General features: G+C 36.2%; 1 protein-coding gene across 4 annotated transcripts in view; it reads right to left on the bottom strand.

Moving 5' to 3' along the window:
* BANP (BTG3 associated nuclear protein) overlaps positions 1–16,559 on the bottom strand; it is a 154,622-nt gene that overhangs the window by 113,345 nt on the left and 24,718 nt on the right. For all 4 annotated transcript variants that reach the window (XM_072873314.1, XM_072873313.1, XM_072873315.1 and 1 more), the window contains 2 exons: positions 4,699–4,821; positions 3,753–3,928 (listed from right to left, as the gene is read on the bottom strand). In XM_072873314.1, coding sequence (XP_072729415.1) covers positions 3,753–3,928; positions 4,699–4,821 — 299 coding nt within the window. The remainder of the gene's footprint in view (positions 1–3,752; positions 3,929–4,698; positions 4,822–16,559) is intronic.

Below are 16,559 nucleotides of genomic sequence, written 5' to 3'. Positions count from 1 at the left end.
TGTTAAAAAAACAAGGAGGGGATTTTTTTTCCTAAATATTTTCTCTTTATTTTTCGAGAAAAATAAAGAGAAAAGAGGTGGGTGATGATTAAGTCAAGTACACCTTAGAGACAACACTTACAATTAACATCTTTAGCATCGCTTGAGCAGTTCAGATTACCAGAATAGAGCAGCTTGGACACAGTTTTATTTGGTAGGTTGTACGTTTGCCGTTTTAAGACCTTTCTGCTTTATCACTTCTACTGAAATGTGAGTTCAGTAGTGGGTCACACCTGGGCTTCTTCATTCAGTACCTTGTTTCAGTACAGTAAAAAATGTTTATTTTTTTTACTTAGGATTTAAATGAAGGCTCCAATCCAGATCTCCAGAAACTGAAGATGCAAATTAATCAGTTTTAAGTTGATGTCCCCTCCCCATTTAAACACTCAGAGGATCAGTGGCATTTAATTCTTTCAAACAGTGTTTCTGGAGGAAGATATCTTCTTAAAAGAGAAGTTTCATAAAACAGAATTTTGAGCTTTGATCTTATTATTAAATCATCATCCATTAGATATAAAAAAACTTTTCTACAAAAGCACGTGGTTACAAACTTACACTACTGTTTATACATCCATACCAACTGCTCTTCTCCAGTTTCCCCAGAAAAATCCACTTGGGCTTAGAGTAGAAAAGACACACTCTAACATACACGTTCAAAACAACAACAGACTAATCACTTTTGACAGTTATTAATATCTATGGGATAAAATTACAGGTTAAATGAAAAACCACTATTTTTTAGTTGGCTGAATAAGGATGCACTTGATATTTTCTATACCAAAAATCGGACACTAATAAAAATAGTAAGTCACTTACTAGTAGGGCTTCTAGCCTATTTTAATTTGATTTTACACTGGTAATTCAATACTGACCAATTCTATTCTTGCTGGATTTTATCTTCAGTTGTGCAAGATTACTTCATGAACACCACTTTTAGAACTGCAGTCCAATGAATACATCAGGTGTTGATATTTCTATCATCCCCACGTGAAAGGACATTTCCAAAGTGAAATTGGGGGGGGGGATCACAAAATTTCACAAAAATTACAGATTCAGCATCTCTAGATACTTTCAGTTCATAAATACTACATCTTAAAATCAACACTTTGCAGACTATTAACTGCATCTGTAAAATGGATGAGCACCTTCAGTTTTCTGAAAAGTAAAAGAAAGACTCAAGTAACTGCTGCTCCAAGAAGACAGAGAACATGCCTTACTGCACATACAAAAAGAGGAACATACAACTGGAGATGGAATAAAGTCAGGAAAAAGAAAAACACAACCTTGTTCTAGACCATTATTGGCATCAGGAACGGGGCTCCATGCTTCTGTATAATTATTTTTCAGGAATAGAAAGGCAGTAACACTAATATTTTTTTAAGCTACCATACATGATTAAACGCTCTTTGAAAACAGCCAGCAGAGAGCAAACAATGCCTTTATATAAATCTATTAACTAAATTCTGAAAATATCCACAGGTCAATGTCATATCCAAAGTCAGCTAAAGCCCAACTATAAACAGGGTTTAGTTTTGCTTTCCGGACACAAGCCGACAGATGGGAGTCATACCGAAACCCTGTTGTTTAGTCTCAGTCCGTAAGGGCTGAAGTACGCCATTCTCACTCCCTCGTATTTTATAATCAATTGAGATTCCTTTGAGCAACTCGAAGTCATTCAGAATTCTGTCAGAGATTATGAAAGCAAGCTGATGGGTGCTGTAACTTTTGCCTTTTACTGATGAAGAAAATGAGCCTGCGCAACAGAGCTATTATTCTTCATCACTTCCTTTATTAATAATTTAATTTCTGTGACATACTGCAGGCTAGTTCACTTAGCATTCCTTCTGTGCAAATGGTCCTCTCATCTTTGCGAGGGCAAGAAGAGGTAGGTGTGGGGGATTACTAATCTGATTCTCAAAGCATTCATCAATCTCAGAGAGATTTTTAATGGATGAGCGTTCTAAAGGTCTGAAGAAAATCAGATCTGAAGACATTAATGGATTAGCTGTTTCTTCAAAATTTACATATACAACAATGGCATAAAAGGCCAACATCACATTTGTCTGTGCAAATCTGTGCCAAACAACCAAGTCAAAAAGGGCATTATACAACAAATACCCTCCTAATGTTAGGAACTTCGTTCCTGGCAGAGCTGTATGAAATATTAACAGACTCCACAAAGGGTACGTTTTATATGTACTTTCACATCAAAATATCAGCACTATCTGTAATCTGATCATTTTTTTTGAGAGGAACTCCTCAGACAGTCTCAGTCTCCTTTAATTCCACATTGACCCAAAATGAAATACCCTTCGGAAGCAACTCTGTCTCACACCCTACAAACAGGACAGAACCTAAAAGCTCTTTATAATATGCGTATGTTGTACGAGTACCCATAAAAGTTGAAGAATCCTACGTTCGCATGCCTTAGAACAACATTTTCCGAAACAATCTTCGGTGCATGAGACTCCCAGTAGACTGACTTCTGAAGTTTTCTAAGTATCAAAGTTTTAAAGCATCTCGTTGAATTGTTAGTCAGTTCTGAAATCTTTGAATGCACTCTTAAATACTCAGTTTCAGGCTACGTTGAATTAATCCTTACTATTAATTGTATCCTAACCTGTTCACACCCAACATGCTTTTACCAATGGCTGGAGATCATGCAGAAGAAACTGAATCACTCCTAAATTAGAGTCCTTCCTTTTCAATGTTAGTGATCAAAAAGACAACACATTTACCTCTTAAGTACAAAGGTCACCTCCTAAGTGCATTCTGCTGCAACAATTTCCTGAAGTAACTTATCCTTCTCTGGTACATGAATGTAAATATGAACTACTGCATCCAGAATAACACGTAAATGTTCAATAAATATGTTTTTAAAAGTAATTAGGGAAATTATTAAATTGAAGTCTAGGATTCCAATTACATCTGCAAAAAAAAAAATCACTGATACTTTCCAACTAATCATAAAACTTAATTTATCATGTTATTTTCACCTAAAACTCAGTGTCCCTTACACCATCTCCTTTGTGATTAAAATATAGCAACTAACATTCATTTCAGTATTTCCAACCACATAAAATAGAGTATCTTTATAAGGCTAACCTAAAATTCTTAGATTTCACTACATTTGATTTCTGTGTCCAAGACCTAAAGAATTTTCAGAAAAATCTGACACTACACGCTATCCTGTTAACAGTCTGTTTTTAATATGAATTTTGTTATAGAAATTGTTTACAGTTGCTAAAATAACTATTTTACATTCATAAGAATTACACAAGTGGACTGGCATAGTAAGTTACAGGAGGAGATGGTCTAGTAGATATTATTTCCCAGAGAAGGCATTTATTTTCCTGAAACAATATTTCAACTTGGCGATAGGAAATCCTGCAGGTTGGATGTGGTAATTTAAAGGGTTTAAAATGTAAAGGTACACTGCTATAGTGGGGCATACTTTTTAAATTTTACAAGTAATTTTAATTAGCTGTTCTGCCTGTAAAACTAGTAACAATTAAAAAAATTAAAAAAAAAAAACCTACCAAACAACCAAACGATTGATTCAGATTCATTCACTCCTATCTGATGCTTGCTGTACTGCCTAACAATTCCAGGTTGGACCCATGATATGATCTCTGAAGCTTCCAGTTGAATCTTAGTTCATTCCACCACCACATTTACTTTGCTCAAGTAGCCTTATAGTTAGATCAGCATACCTTCAGAGTTCAGCGTAATAAGCGTGACATTGTTCCCAATACTTTGGTTTCCTAACTGTCCACTGTTGGAAACCGAGTCACTGGCCTCAGAGCCACTCTCTCCGTCTTCATTGTGACTGTCGTCATGCCCTGGAACTTTCACTACTATGGTGTTCTGCCTACGTCCAGGAACAGCACTATGGAAAAGAAAAGTACATAACTTTGGGAAAACACAATCCTTGATCAGAAACAGCATCATAATAAGGGAATTAAAAACACTATTTGACAAAATTAAATGTATTATAAAAGCATACTCCTTTAAACAAGCCTACTCCTGTTTACAACTCAGAGCTATCCAGCAAAATAAAATGGAAGAAAAACAGCAGAAGAAATAAAAAATTTTAGATGCATACTTTCTAAACTTGCATCAATGGAAAAGTCTAGGCCCAGTGTGCAAAACAAAAAAACATTTAAATAATTTATAAAAACATATGATTTAAGAACATTTTCTACCCAGAATCTCCAGGTCCACTTAATTTAAAATTTTCTTTAGAGAGTACAAATTCTAGCAAGCCTTCCTGGGCTGCTGCATATTCCTTCTTCAGTTGGTTAAATACAGGATCTTGGCATGTTCCCAAGTGATCGTGCATCCGTGTAAAAAATATGTAGCTATGGGCACTCTTTCTTTCAACTGTCAGCTGTCAACTAACATTGAACTAATCCCAGATCCTCCAAGACATTCTCTCCCCATCAAGAGCAAAGCATTGCTCTGTACCTTTACTGCTGATACGAGGTTTCCCTAGGCAGAACTATTAGCCTGATAAAATATTCAAGTACCAGTTCAATGTTTTCCCCCCCACTATTACCTAGAACTTTCTTCATTTTGTACTTCAAATTGCTGCAGCGACTGATACTGATCTGTCAAAGAAGGGAACGAAGGGGGAGGATTCCCGTAACTACTACTAACTTGCTAAGGATATTTTCCAGAGAATCCGCTGTTCTGCTCAATGGCTCTTCCTGCCCAACCATCTTGGCTACAATTGAATTCTGCCGGTCGTTGTTCAGTATTACTGTGGTCTGAGGGACAACACTGCAAGACAAAAATCAGAGAGGAAAATGGAATGTAAAGGAGGAAACCTTATAAATAATACATTAACACAGTCTTATGGTTTAAATAGTCTACTTAAAACCAGAGACTGCCTCTAAGCCTAGCTCCTTCTCCCAGCATCGCGGTTATGTATCAAATGCTAAAGCTAGTAATCCATCTAATTTGACATCTGTACCATTTCAAGTACTCAAAATTCTTTCAGAGGATGGATGGCTTCAATGGAATTATATAAAAGTCTATGACCCCTGGCAAAGCGATAAAGAATTCATCAACTCAAGATACACAGGAGGAAGTCTGTAAATCACAGCTCCAAAGAGACACCAAATTCTTGTTTTGAGAAGTCTGAGAGTGAGCATTTTCAGAGATACTACGGCCAACTTACATGGTAATGCATCATTTTTAGTAGGATAATTCCTAGGAAAAAAAAAAAAATGTAGAAGTATTTATTGCAAAATTGGATCATGAGCTTAGTTAAAAAGCATGTATTGTTTCCCAGGGTCAGGGGCTTTTGGAGGGCAGGGCAACTAGAGTGGTACTAGGGGCATCAGAGCAGAATAGGGACAGCGTGTAACTTTAAATAATAACAAGACTAAACTATTTCTTGTGTGCATTTCACATACAAAAACATCCAAATCAAACACCAGAAAAGCATTTAGTGTGTGAGAAACCAGAAAGCCTTCCCTATCACTTATGATGACAATGCAGAAGGAAATAACTAGAAAAGCGTTGCGCAGAAAAACGCACCAAGTCTACACTATAATACAAAAGTAAATATGAAGTAAATAATTGTCTCCAGCATGCAGCTTATCATTTAATTTGCTTTCAGAGACTATTACCGTTATTCCCACACCATTATTCAATCTTCTAAGGCATGGTTTGGTATTTAAGACTGTTTCCACTGTGCTCATGGTAAACAGAAAGAGAGAACTTAGAAGAAAATCTGTATTTTAGTGACAGAGAAGGCTTTCTTCTTTCTCTTTGCTTCTCACAGTAAGTAGTCCACTATTGTTTTTACTGGTCCAACATCTCAAACATGACTGATAGTAATTTATTTTTCCTAACTGTACTCCTTGGCTAATTGTTGAAACACAAATTAAACAAATCTGATGACAGCAACTCTCTGTTTATTTCAGCTGTAATACAGTGCCTGCTTTCTTGAATATTCATGCGTCTACATAAGACCTTAAGCACTACAATATCCATCATTAACACCTAAAGAAAATATAAGAAACTGTCATAAGAGCTAACAATAAATGGATCTCAACTTTAAAATGGTTGACCACAGGTTTTTTGGATACAAAAAGCCCCAGGGCCTAATGCCCTGCCTCCCTTTTACAGTAATTGCATCTGTTGCTAGCAACAAATGGGATTCCTCATGGACTGCCAATGATCTGTTGGATTGCAAACCTTGAGAAGCTCTGGAAGATGTTTGTCTAATCATAGACGAGTACAGACTGTACTATAGCTTTTCATGTGTACGTGAAGTTCGAATTGTATTAAGCAATAAATGGGGGTTTTCTCTTGGGTTTTTTGAGTCGCTATCTAGAGTGTAAATGTTTATGATGCTTTCATAGTCACCTTTTCAAAATTTTCTCCATTATCAAGAGGAAAAACACCCACACATCTCTTATTAAAAAAAAAAGGCAACTTCTGCTATTTTCTCAATGCCAGCACTGCATGTTTTAAAAAAACCACACCAAATACTTGATAAAATACTGATCCGTGGCAATGTTGGCAGCCTGCCAGTCCAGCAGCAATGTGTTCTCGTTACATTTCCCAAATTGTCCAAATAGCTACATTTGAAGTTTTTACAGGCCAGTTTAAAATGTTCAAGAATTTTACACTTCATTTTAGACATTGTTCTTTATCACCATCTTTCTTGCAATCACTTCTGAACGCCTGTTTAAAATGTCACTTACCAAAGCTTATTTTTAATGAATGCTCTGAATAATTAATTTCAGCTGTAGAGATAAATGCAATAAAATTACATTTATAAAGTCCTTAGGATTTTGCTCCTATTAAGTTTGCATTTGAAAAAGAGTCTTAGCACTAAAACTTGACATAAAATAAGGAAGAGGTTGGGGGTTGCCCCCCCCCCCCCCCCGCCTTTTTTTGAATATTCATTTTTAAGGAAGACAATCTAGAGAGCAAGCTGGATGGCATATAGCTAATTTAAGCAAATTTAGAATAAGGAAATAGTTTTATATAACCCACCAGCACAGATTTATTCCCTCTTCAATGCATGAATGTATGTTCAAGCTTGCTTACTTCAATGCATAAACATTTTTTTTCAAATTTACTCTAAACACACACCCATGAGAACACTGGCTCCTCTCTAAGAACTCACTTTTCCCAGCTAGTAGAGTGGATTATCAACAGGAAAAATCCACCTTCCCAGTTGTTTTGGGAGGAGCCACTAACTAAACATACCATTTTACTGACACGTATTTTCCTGGCTATGCAGCACAAAGGCAAAAACAGACACCACATACACAAGGAAAACCTCTGTAACAAGCAACAGCTACCACCAAACTGTCCATCAGTTGTTTTACATTTGGAAATGAACCGTTATCAAGTTGTAAGGACTCAAAGAACCTATAAAGCACTTTGGAGAGAAAACAGTCACACAGAAAGCACAGTGGTAGAGAACAGCTAAAATAAGCATTTGGAAGTGTTCACCACAGCACAACAAATCTACAACCACCAAAGAACCTTTCTCTGTGATTAACCTGCCCGAGTAGGAACTCTACATCTAGTTTGAAAATAACTGAATGAAGTTTCTTCTCTATTACGAGGAATCACTAGTGTTGGATAAAAGATTATTTCTGTGTTCTGTATCTACTAACACAAAGACTCCAGTAAAATTCACTCAATTCTTTTTCAGTCTTAAAGGAGAAGGAATTTCTTATGTTCAACGCTTAACTCCTGAAGAATGATGCTTTCAAAAGCAGTCTGCACAAGGAGGGTGAGGTAACCGTTCCATTCAAAACGTCATAAATGTTAACCAAGAAAATACAATTCTGGCCCATGTTCTACATGGAACAAGAATCATGGAACATGGAACATGAATGGCTACAGAATTTGATGACAAATTCTGACAATGAGGCATCATGAGGCAGAAATTTTTCAGAGCTGATGCTGTGAAACTTGAGCCATTACTTATCTGGAAGAAAAGCAAAACAACAATTGGGACCAATACAAAAAGGCACCGTTATGCTTGAAAAAGAAGAGTTTCACAGGATTGTCTTAGACTCCAATTTGTACACAGGAGAAACGGATATCCACAAGATTCCCTGCAGATATGGGAACGTGCTCCCCATTAAATTCCCTGTGAGATGTTCTATTCTCTGTTTTCAGATTTATTTATTTTAAAGAGACAACAATAAGAAATCTGCTGAATATATATGAAATTAAACAAGGAATTCTATGTAAAGTCAAAATGTTGGCCAACCGGACAAAATCCATCAGCAGAAATCATTAAAACTTATTACAGCCTAGTGCATCCTCATACTGGATTATTCTAATTTCTTTTTTCCGTTTTTCCATCTCATACTGAAGATGAAACAACTTTAATCATTACTTACGTACTAAAATACAGAAAACAAAAAACCACAAAGAAGAAGGAGGAAAGCTTCTGAAATTCACTCAGATCCCAAATGAAGCAATTCTTTCTATGAATGCTGCCAGTACTATACTCATGAAGAAGATGGAAAGAAAATATTAAGAGGGGTCAGGAGGAGTGCTTCAGAATCCCAGTATTGTTGCATAGGCTTCAGTACTTTCCACTTGTGTTCACATATTCCTTTCCCCATAAGCATTAGAACTTGGAGAGACTGGTTCTGTAATTTGCCTATTCTTGGACACAACTTAGTAAAAAATTTAAAAAGCATGCAACCTACAGATATTATTATATTTTGGGAAATTTTTTTAAATGCAGTTTACCAAATAATCTGTTAAATTACAGGTGAAAATATTTCTAAAAAAATAAACATACCAGATAATTATTTTCAAGCGTGCATACTTAGTCTCTGCCGGTTTTTTTAAATATAAAAAGGAGGTTCTATATTTTGCATAAGAAATTTGCTGCCAAAGGTAATTTTCAGTACAGAAAACGTGTGAGTCATAGATATGACCATTAGTCTTAACTGTTGGTTTTTCATTGCCAATAACCTATCAATCACACAGAATGCAGCCAATGACATAAAAGAACATTTTGGCAATACCAACACCATCATCTCCTCCTCTTCCCAGATGAGGTTTTCATTTAGAAAGAGAGAAAAATAAAGCAAAAGGAACTAACTGACATTTCTATCCTCCACAAGGTACAAGATCAAAAGCGTTTCTCCAAATGGATAAAAATTACTTGTGGAAAAACTCAGACTGAAATTTTCAGACAAGAAGTTATTCTTCTTGTTTTCCTAGACACACTAATATAGACCAGTTAATGGAATATTTATAGCAGCGCTCAACCAGTTAAAGAAAAGAAAGAAGAGAGTCCTCTGTTTAGACCATTTCTGAGCCTCCCTTGCACATGCGAACATCTGCAAATAGGTAAATAAGAGCTCAGAGACAGAGCTCAGCTTAGAGACATTAAGTTAGCCACATCCACATCAACTGCTGTTTCCTGTCTATATAATACTTTGCGGTCACTACAACACCCATGGAGTGTGTGCTGCTTATCTGGAAGGCAGGGCTCCTGAGGATATCATTCTCATCTTCCTCTACTGTACATATTAGAAGGAGATGCAGAAAGAGAGGAGATCAGGAAGGCAGGAGTTGGAGTTACCGCCGGCAGACTGCTTGTACTAAAGGTCTCCAGCCAAACACAGCCTTAAGGAAAGCAAGTCTGGGAAAGAGACCTTGAACTCTAGTATTTTCCAGTTTACTGCTGGGGATGAACATGAAGACTTAAATGTATAGCTCATGCATGTGTGGGGGCTCTGGAGGAATATTACAATTAGCCCTACCATGAAGAAAATCTAAATGTTTTTCAAATGATACAGAAAAATACCATTTCAGAAGTGTGATGTTTTCCTTACTTCTTTTTCTTCTTTATCTTTCACTAACATTTGTGTTCATCTGTAAGAACAGCCACTCTCTGGATCTTTTCATGGCTATTCAGGAAGATAATATTAAAATGCTCCTTCCCTTTGATGACCACCTGCTTCCTTTGCCTTCTGCACACACGGTTAAGATTCCCTATTCAAATAGGAATAAGGAAAGTGACTTATGAATTTGCACTATAGTATACATGAACAAAACCACAAACCGGCAAAGCATACACAAAAATACATTGGATTTATGCCAAAAAGATGAATGCAGCTCCTCATCTCCCAGGAGAGAGCAAACTTGCCAACAATCAAACCATTTACCAAGATGAAGACCAGTGGGACACCTGCTATAGGGTCGAGAGCTGCATGGGCACTTGAACAGTTAAAGTTTTCATGTCCCTAAACCGTGAATTCGCCTAGTCACAGCCAATTGCCAGAAAAGCAGCTGTGTTATCCATCATTTTCAGTAAGAGTTCAGTCATCAAAAATTATCTTTGGATTCTTTGCATTTGGAACATCACATAAGAGCAGACATTATAAAGACAGCACTAATGATTATGTCCTGTAAAAAGACAAGCCAAAGTACACCAGCCATCACTGGAGAGAGATTCATGGATCTGAAAACTGAGAAAGCTGTAATCAATTTATAATAAAGATAAAGCAAATGCAACATTTATTAAAACATACCGTTAACAGTTTAAGAACATTAACATCACATTTTCAGCTCAAATAAGTCAGAGCCAGACATTTTCCAAGTTACAAAATACATCTATATAGAGTTTATTGTACTCGGCCTTACCTACAGAGAGCGCCTCTGAATTGGCTGACAATCAGAAACACATGAATTACTAGCTTTAAGACCAACTTTATCAACCAATTTTAAAAGCTGCTAAAATCTGTTGTGGATTATTCTGCTCTGAGAAAAACTAAACACACCTGTACAATCAAGTGTAATCATTCATAAATGACAACATCCATTTCCAACTAGTTCACCAACTAACCAACAGCTAGATAACACTACAAATAACCCAAAGAACCTACCACTTCAAAAGTCAAGCTTGTTACTTCAGGGATTTCACAACACCTGTATGGGTAACACAAGCAACTTCATACTCTGTTGTCTTTTTTTTCTTTAAATCAAAAAAAAACCAAAACAAAACTCCTATTTAGAACACAACTGAAACTCCATAAAAGTTAAATGCACAGCGAAACATAGTCTCCAAAGAACCTTTTGGCCTAAGCAGATACACAAAAGCAGCAAAACCCAGTACATCCAGGCCATGGGTGACACAACTAGGATTGAAAAACACTAACAGAAATGGCATTAATTATTAGTCTTCTACTTTTGATTACAGACAAGAAAAGGACAGGTCATAACTTATAATTAACAGGTTAATACAAGCCTCTTTAAAGATAAATGTACTCATAAAAATACAACAGCAAAGTATTTTATTACAGATTCTATTATTAAGTATTCTATAACAGAAATTTACAGTTGTTACCCTTCTTTGAGCCTTAACTTCCTGAACAGCTCAGTAGTAGTACTGCAGCCTACTGGAGATTGTATTAAGCATGAAATGAGAAAGGCTGATCTATAAGGGAAGGACAGTCATTTTCCATAACAAAATATGTAGGCTTGACTGATCTTGAACACAGCTACTATGAATGAAGTGATCTACTGCAGCCTTAGTACTACAATAGCAATTGCTATCTGTTTAGAAAACACCGTATGAAACAAAAGTAAAGACTTTGAATCCTTTATTATATAATTAGCTGCTTCTAGATTTATTTTCCAAATTTTCTTACAAATTCTAATATCTAACAGCATAAGTCTGACTCGTGGCAGTAGAAGTTTGGGGGTGAGGGAAGCACCATTATAAACTAGCTTTCAAGACACTAGTTACAGTAACTGAAGCCTTGATGGTCACCAGATAACAAACTGCAAATAAATACAACATTAGGTTTCTGCAAACAGAACTCAAACACACAGCTCTGACAGAGCTGGTTCGTAAATAATTTCTATCATGTATCTCTGTTTTTCTTGCTTTTCATAATTACCCAAACAGTTATGTACACTCGCCACCACACACACATTTTTATAGAAAGGCCAAGGATGCTGCTAGTCTGAGAGCTCGTACTGAATCTTTAATTTCCATATAGCCTGAAGGGATGTTAAAGAAACACCACTCTCCACTTTTTACAAAGAATACAATTTTTAAAGTTATTAGGAGCAGATTTCCTGTCTCATACTCCACCCTTCAGTATGGAACAGAGATTGAGCTAAAGATATGCAAAAATGTACAGTTCCACAAAAAGGAAAAATTCTGTTTGGAAAGACATTTAGATTCCAAACAGTGTGTTTTTTACGTTTGGAAATGTATCAGTTAAATAGCATCTGCTGCCAAATAAAGCAGATGGAAGACTGGCTCTTTGCCATCTTACCAACCTTGCCGAGACCTTACTAGATGTTAGGCTGTTTCATCCTTTTGAAGCTCTGAATCCATCTATAGCTCTTTTCCACCTTGCTTAAAGTAAAACGAGGACTCTCCAAAAACACTGTAGATTTTTTTTTTTAATGATACTACTGTGTGTTATTTTCCATAAGTAGCGAGACCCATTGTTTTTGCAACTTTTAACAACAGTACTACTGGTACTTTAATCTGGTGTAAACTGGTATGCAAATTATTTTGAAATACAACTTAAACTTCTGTCATTTCCAAAGGAAGATGAAAACTTGCCCCCTTTCATCACAAATTGATCACCTGCTCTCCTCTTCAGTCATTCGTTTTGTTGTACTCACAGAATTAAATACCCCAACTTACAGGAAAAATTTTCAGGGAGTGCTCTCACTGCTGGATTTTCAAACTCCCAAGCATCTCCAGAGACTGTAACATTAAAAATATTTAAATTCTCAAAACTGGAATCCAAATGAATATATAGGGCTTTTCTGCCCCCTTCTGTTTATTATATGCTTGATAAATTACTTCTTAAAATATATAGTATGTAACATATGCTTCCACAATCTGGTGCACTGCTTCAAATACATTAAGATTTTTAGAGTTTCACTAAAATGTAATCCTAATAATCATTTTCATCCAATTTACAACATTCATGAGGTAAAAACTGTCCACTTTCATTAAACACAACAATTCCTTTCAATTGTTTATTTAGGCAAAAGGAAAAGCATGAGACATATGAAGGCATTTGTCCTGAACCAAATATCAAGTCATGCACTCTTTACATTTATTTCTTGAATGCAATAGCTGGCTAGGCTCATGGAACCATAGAATTAAAGGAAATGTTCTGCTTTCCCCAGAACTCACCTAACGTGACCTTATGGGATTCAGCAAGGGCGTAGGTTAACCCACATTTTAATACTACTATAATTGGTTTTAAATGTTCTTAGACACTAATTACACTAGTAAATGTCCCCCTAATCTGCGTATAAAACTCAAAGCCTTTTTGATCCCCATGTATGCCTCTCTCTCTCATTCTCAGATACCCTTACAATTAAAGGATGTTGATTTCTGAAATGGCTTGGCACAAGGGGCAAATTCTGTGCTCATTCAGTTCTCTCGTTTCTTGGCTTACTATTGTGAATAGCAATATATTGCACCACAAGGGACTTCACACAACTGCATTTCTGGTTTCGGTGCCATAACTTTCACATAAGGTTTTTCTTTACAAAATGAAAACAAAAGTATTCACTAAGGTCTCTGATGCAGAACAAAGTTCCTGTGTATTAGCTAAGTGGGAATAAATAAACTGTTTACCCACATGTGGTTCAGAGCAAGCACAAATTACTTCCAATGCTTTAAACCTCCTAATTTAAAGGATTTTGCATTTGTCATGGGCTAAAGAGTAACAACCAGGAAAACTTACTGTATGATTACCTGGCAAATAGTAAAATATTAAGCCTTGTAACACATCTACAAGACTGAAACCTTTGTCTAAAACTCGAAGGAAGCTTATTACCTAAGACTTTATTTTCAGTGTGCATTGCTGAAAATCTTAGCTAGCATTATATTTAAGAATTCAAAATATATACCTTCCTAAAAGATTATTTCTAGTGCTTTAAGCCTCACAGGCATATTTTAAACACTACCACCACAATTAAAAAGATCCAAGCCACACATTTTGCATCCATTTCTCAGACATAAGTTATCAGCTGCTACTTGCTAGGCTCTCATTTGAATCACTGGACTATTATAAATGATATTTCATCAGAAACCATTAACTTAAGAAAAATTGGACGTGGGAGAATGAATCAACACAGTTCAAATCCTGGTCAGTTTGAAAAGTTTTATAGATTAAGTTATTCATGCATCCCATACATGCATGAATTATTGAACTCTCCAAAACACAGATGAAATGTTGGTATTAAATTGTTATTTTAATTCCATAACTGACCTTGCACTCTCAACCTAAATGCTATCTGGAAGTTATACATTGTTTCTGAATTTATCAAATCCCAACAACAAATTACCAAACACTTGGCTCCTCAATATCTTAGTGCAACAATAATGGAATGCAAAATTCCAATGAGAACACTGCTGTACAAGCTTCTTAAATCCAAGATGCCATTTCTCCTTAGACCTGTGTGAATTTTAACTCCCAATAGTGAAGGGAGTAAATGTAAAATCTTCACAAACTGATGGTTTGTAACAAAAAAAAAATCTTCACTTGCTGGTGGTTTTTAACAAAACTCCAGGCAGACAACCAACAAGGCAAGCTTAATTTCAAAATATCTAAGTCCCCAGCATAAATGTCCAAAGCAAGATTTACCACTGTTTGCAGCACTGCTGCTGTAGATCTTACAGGATACAGCAAATAACAATAAAAGTCACAGTCATGAGAGTTTTTAAACTATTTTCAATATAAAGTTGTATTAATCCTAAGTATAATGAATCGCAGAAGTCCACTTAATTCATAGCAGGTACAAATTTCTACATGAAATGCATGTTTCAATGCAGGTAAAATAAAAAGACGTAAATCGGTATTCTTACTGCTATGCAGGACCTGATCAATCTCAAGATGTTGAGGCTGGCAAGTTCTTGCGACAAATTAGACTTTGGAAAGTATTGTCACATTTTTCAGGGAATCAAAGATGTCGAGGTTTTTTATTTTCATACCGCAGCCAAAGAAACTAACACTATGCAGCCCTGGATAAAGAAAGAGGGGCTGACATCTAATCAAAGTATTCCTTTATTTGATTAGTTCAGTTTCATAAACTGAATTTTTGAATGCAAGACAGAACCATAATTTTCAGGTAAACACGTCTACTACACCTCAAGAACGTATCTGGGTTTTTCATCTATCCACTTATATATTTCCAGCCACAACAATTCTTCCAGACTAAAATACTGCTCATCACTTGCTGGCATTATAAGGTGACAGGAGCTAACTTCCTTCATTTAAGAAAACCATACAAAACATACTTCACACATTCAACTTGAAAACAAGAGTGAGCGAGCATGTGTGCTCGTGTGTGTGTTTATACATTAATGCGTGTGTAAAACCCCTTGATCACCTGCTTTGCAGTAAGGATTTAAAAAAAAAAAAACAAACATGGGAGAGAGCAGAACTGAAAACAGAGGCCCCAAAAGGCATGAATGGCAGTTCAAATTCTGACTCCCTTAAGTCACACTTCCACTTTACCAGAAGTTTTTGATCAAAATATCAGCATTTTGCTTATATTTGTGTGCTCTTTAAAAAACTTGAGATTCTAAACAATATTTTTAAATTCATAAAAAAGGAGTAAAATCCTCTGAAGTCATGAGGTTTTCATGATGATCTTTACATTTTGTTAACATTTACTTTGTTCCCTAATTGCGAGTGTACCTGAAGTGAACATGATGAAAATAGATCACAGACTATTGTGCCATTTTCCTTCAACCCCCTCCATGCCCAGACATAAACAGACTGGACTTGCATGTGAGAGCTATTCACACAAGGGCAGCACAATCGTCTCCAATTCTTCATGAAACAAACCCATTAATTTTAAACAGAACTCTTACTGGCTGAAGCTACAGACATGACACTTGAACTGGTAATTTAAAACAAATGTTTGCACACAGTACCTTTGACTGGTGACAGAAAGCAAAGGTTGTTAATTTATTGATACCACAGGGTCCGGTCCAAAACAATGACAGAAGTTCATCTGCATTTTTGTCAGCCACTCCCAGACTTGCAGGTTTGCACTAAAGACACTGCTGGACGAGGCCCCAGAAAGAGGCTCTAACATAAGATAAGCTGAAGGATAAATAAACCTGGCTTGCTTATAGAAAGGGACAAGGATTTCTGAAAACCTGATGAACTCCAAAGCTTCTCCAAACAAAACCTTTATAAAACATTCTGACTAACACTCCAAATCGCTGACTGTATTTTCAAGACATTATCTGTAACACTCCACTCCCTCTCACCCCCCAAAACATGGCTTAATTTTACGTCTTTCGCTGAGCTGCCTGCTGAGTTGTCTTGAGGACTGAATCTGCTTCCAGGGAAATATTTTTTCAGGCCTAGAGTTCAGTGCATGAGATCAGGCTCACAGCAGGCAGAATAATGTACCCGCAACTTGAAAATAAACCATGTACCATACATCTTTCAGGATACTATATTCCTTAATACATGCTTTGTTTCAAACTGGCTACTTAAAAAAAAGTCTTCCTG

This window comes from Ciconia boyciana, chromosome 9 (genome assembly GCF_034638445.1).
Source record: "Ciconia boyciana chromosome 9, ASM3463844v1, whole genome shotgun sequence".
In the NCBI taxonomy this organism is placed as follows: Eukaryota; Metazoa; Chordata; class Aves; order Ciconiiformes; family Ciconiidae; genus Ciconia; species Ciconia boyciana.
Note: the sequence above shows the minus strand (reverse complement) of the source record. Positions and strands in the feature narration are given on the sequence as shown.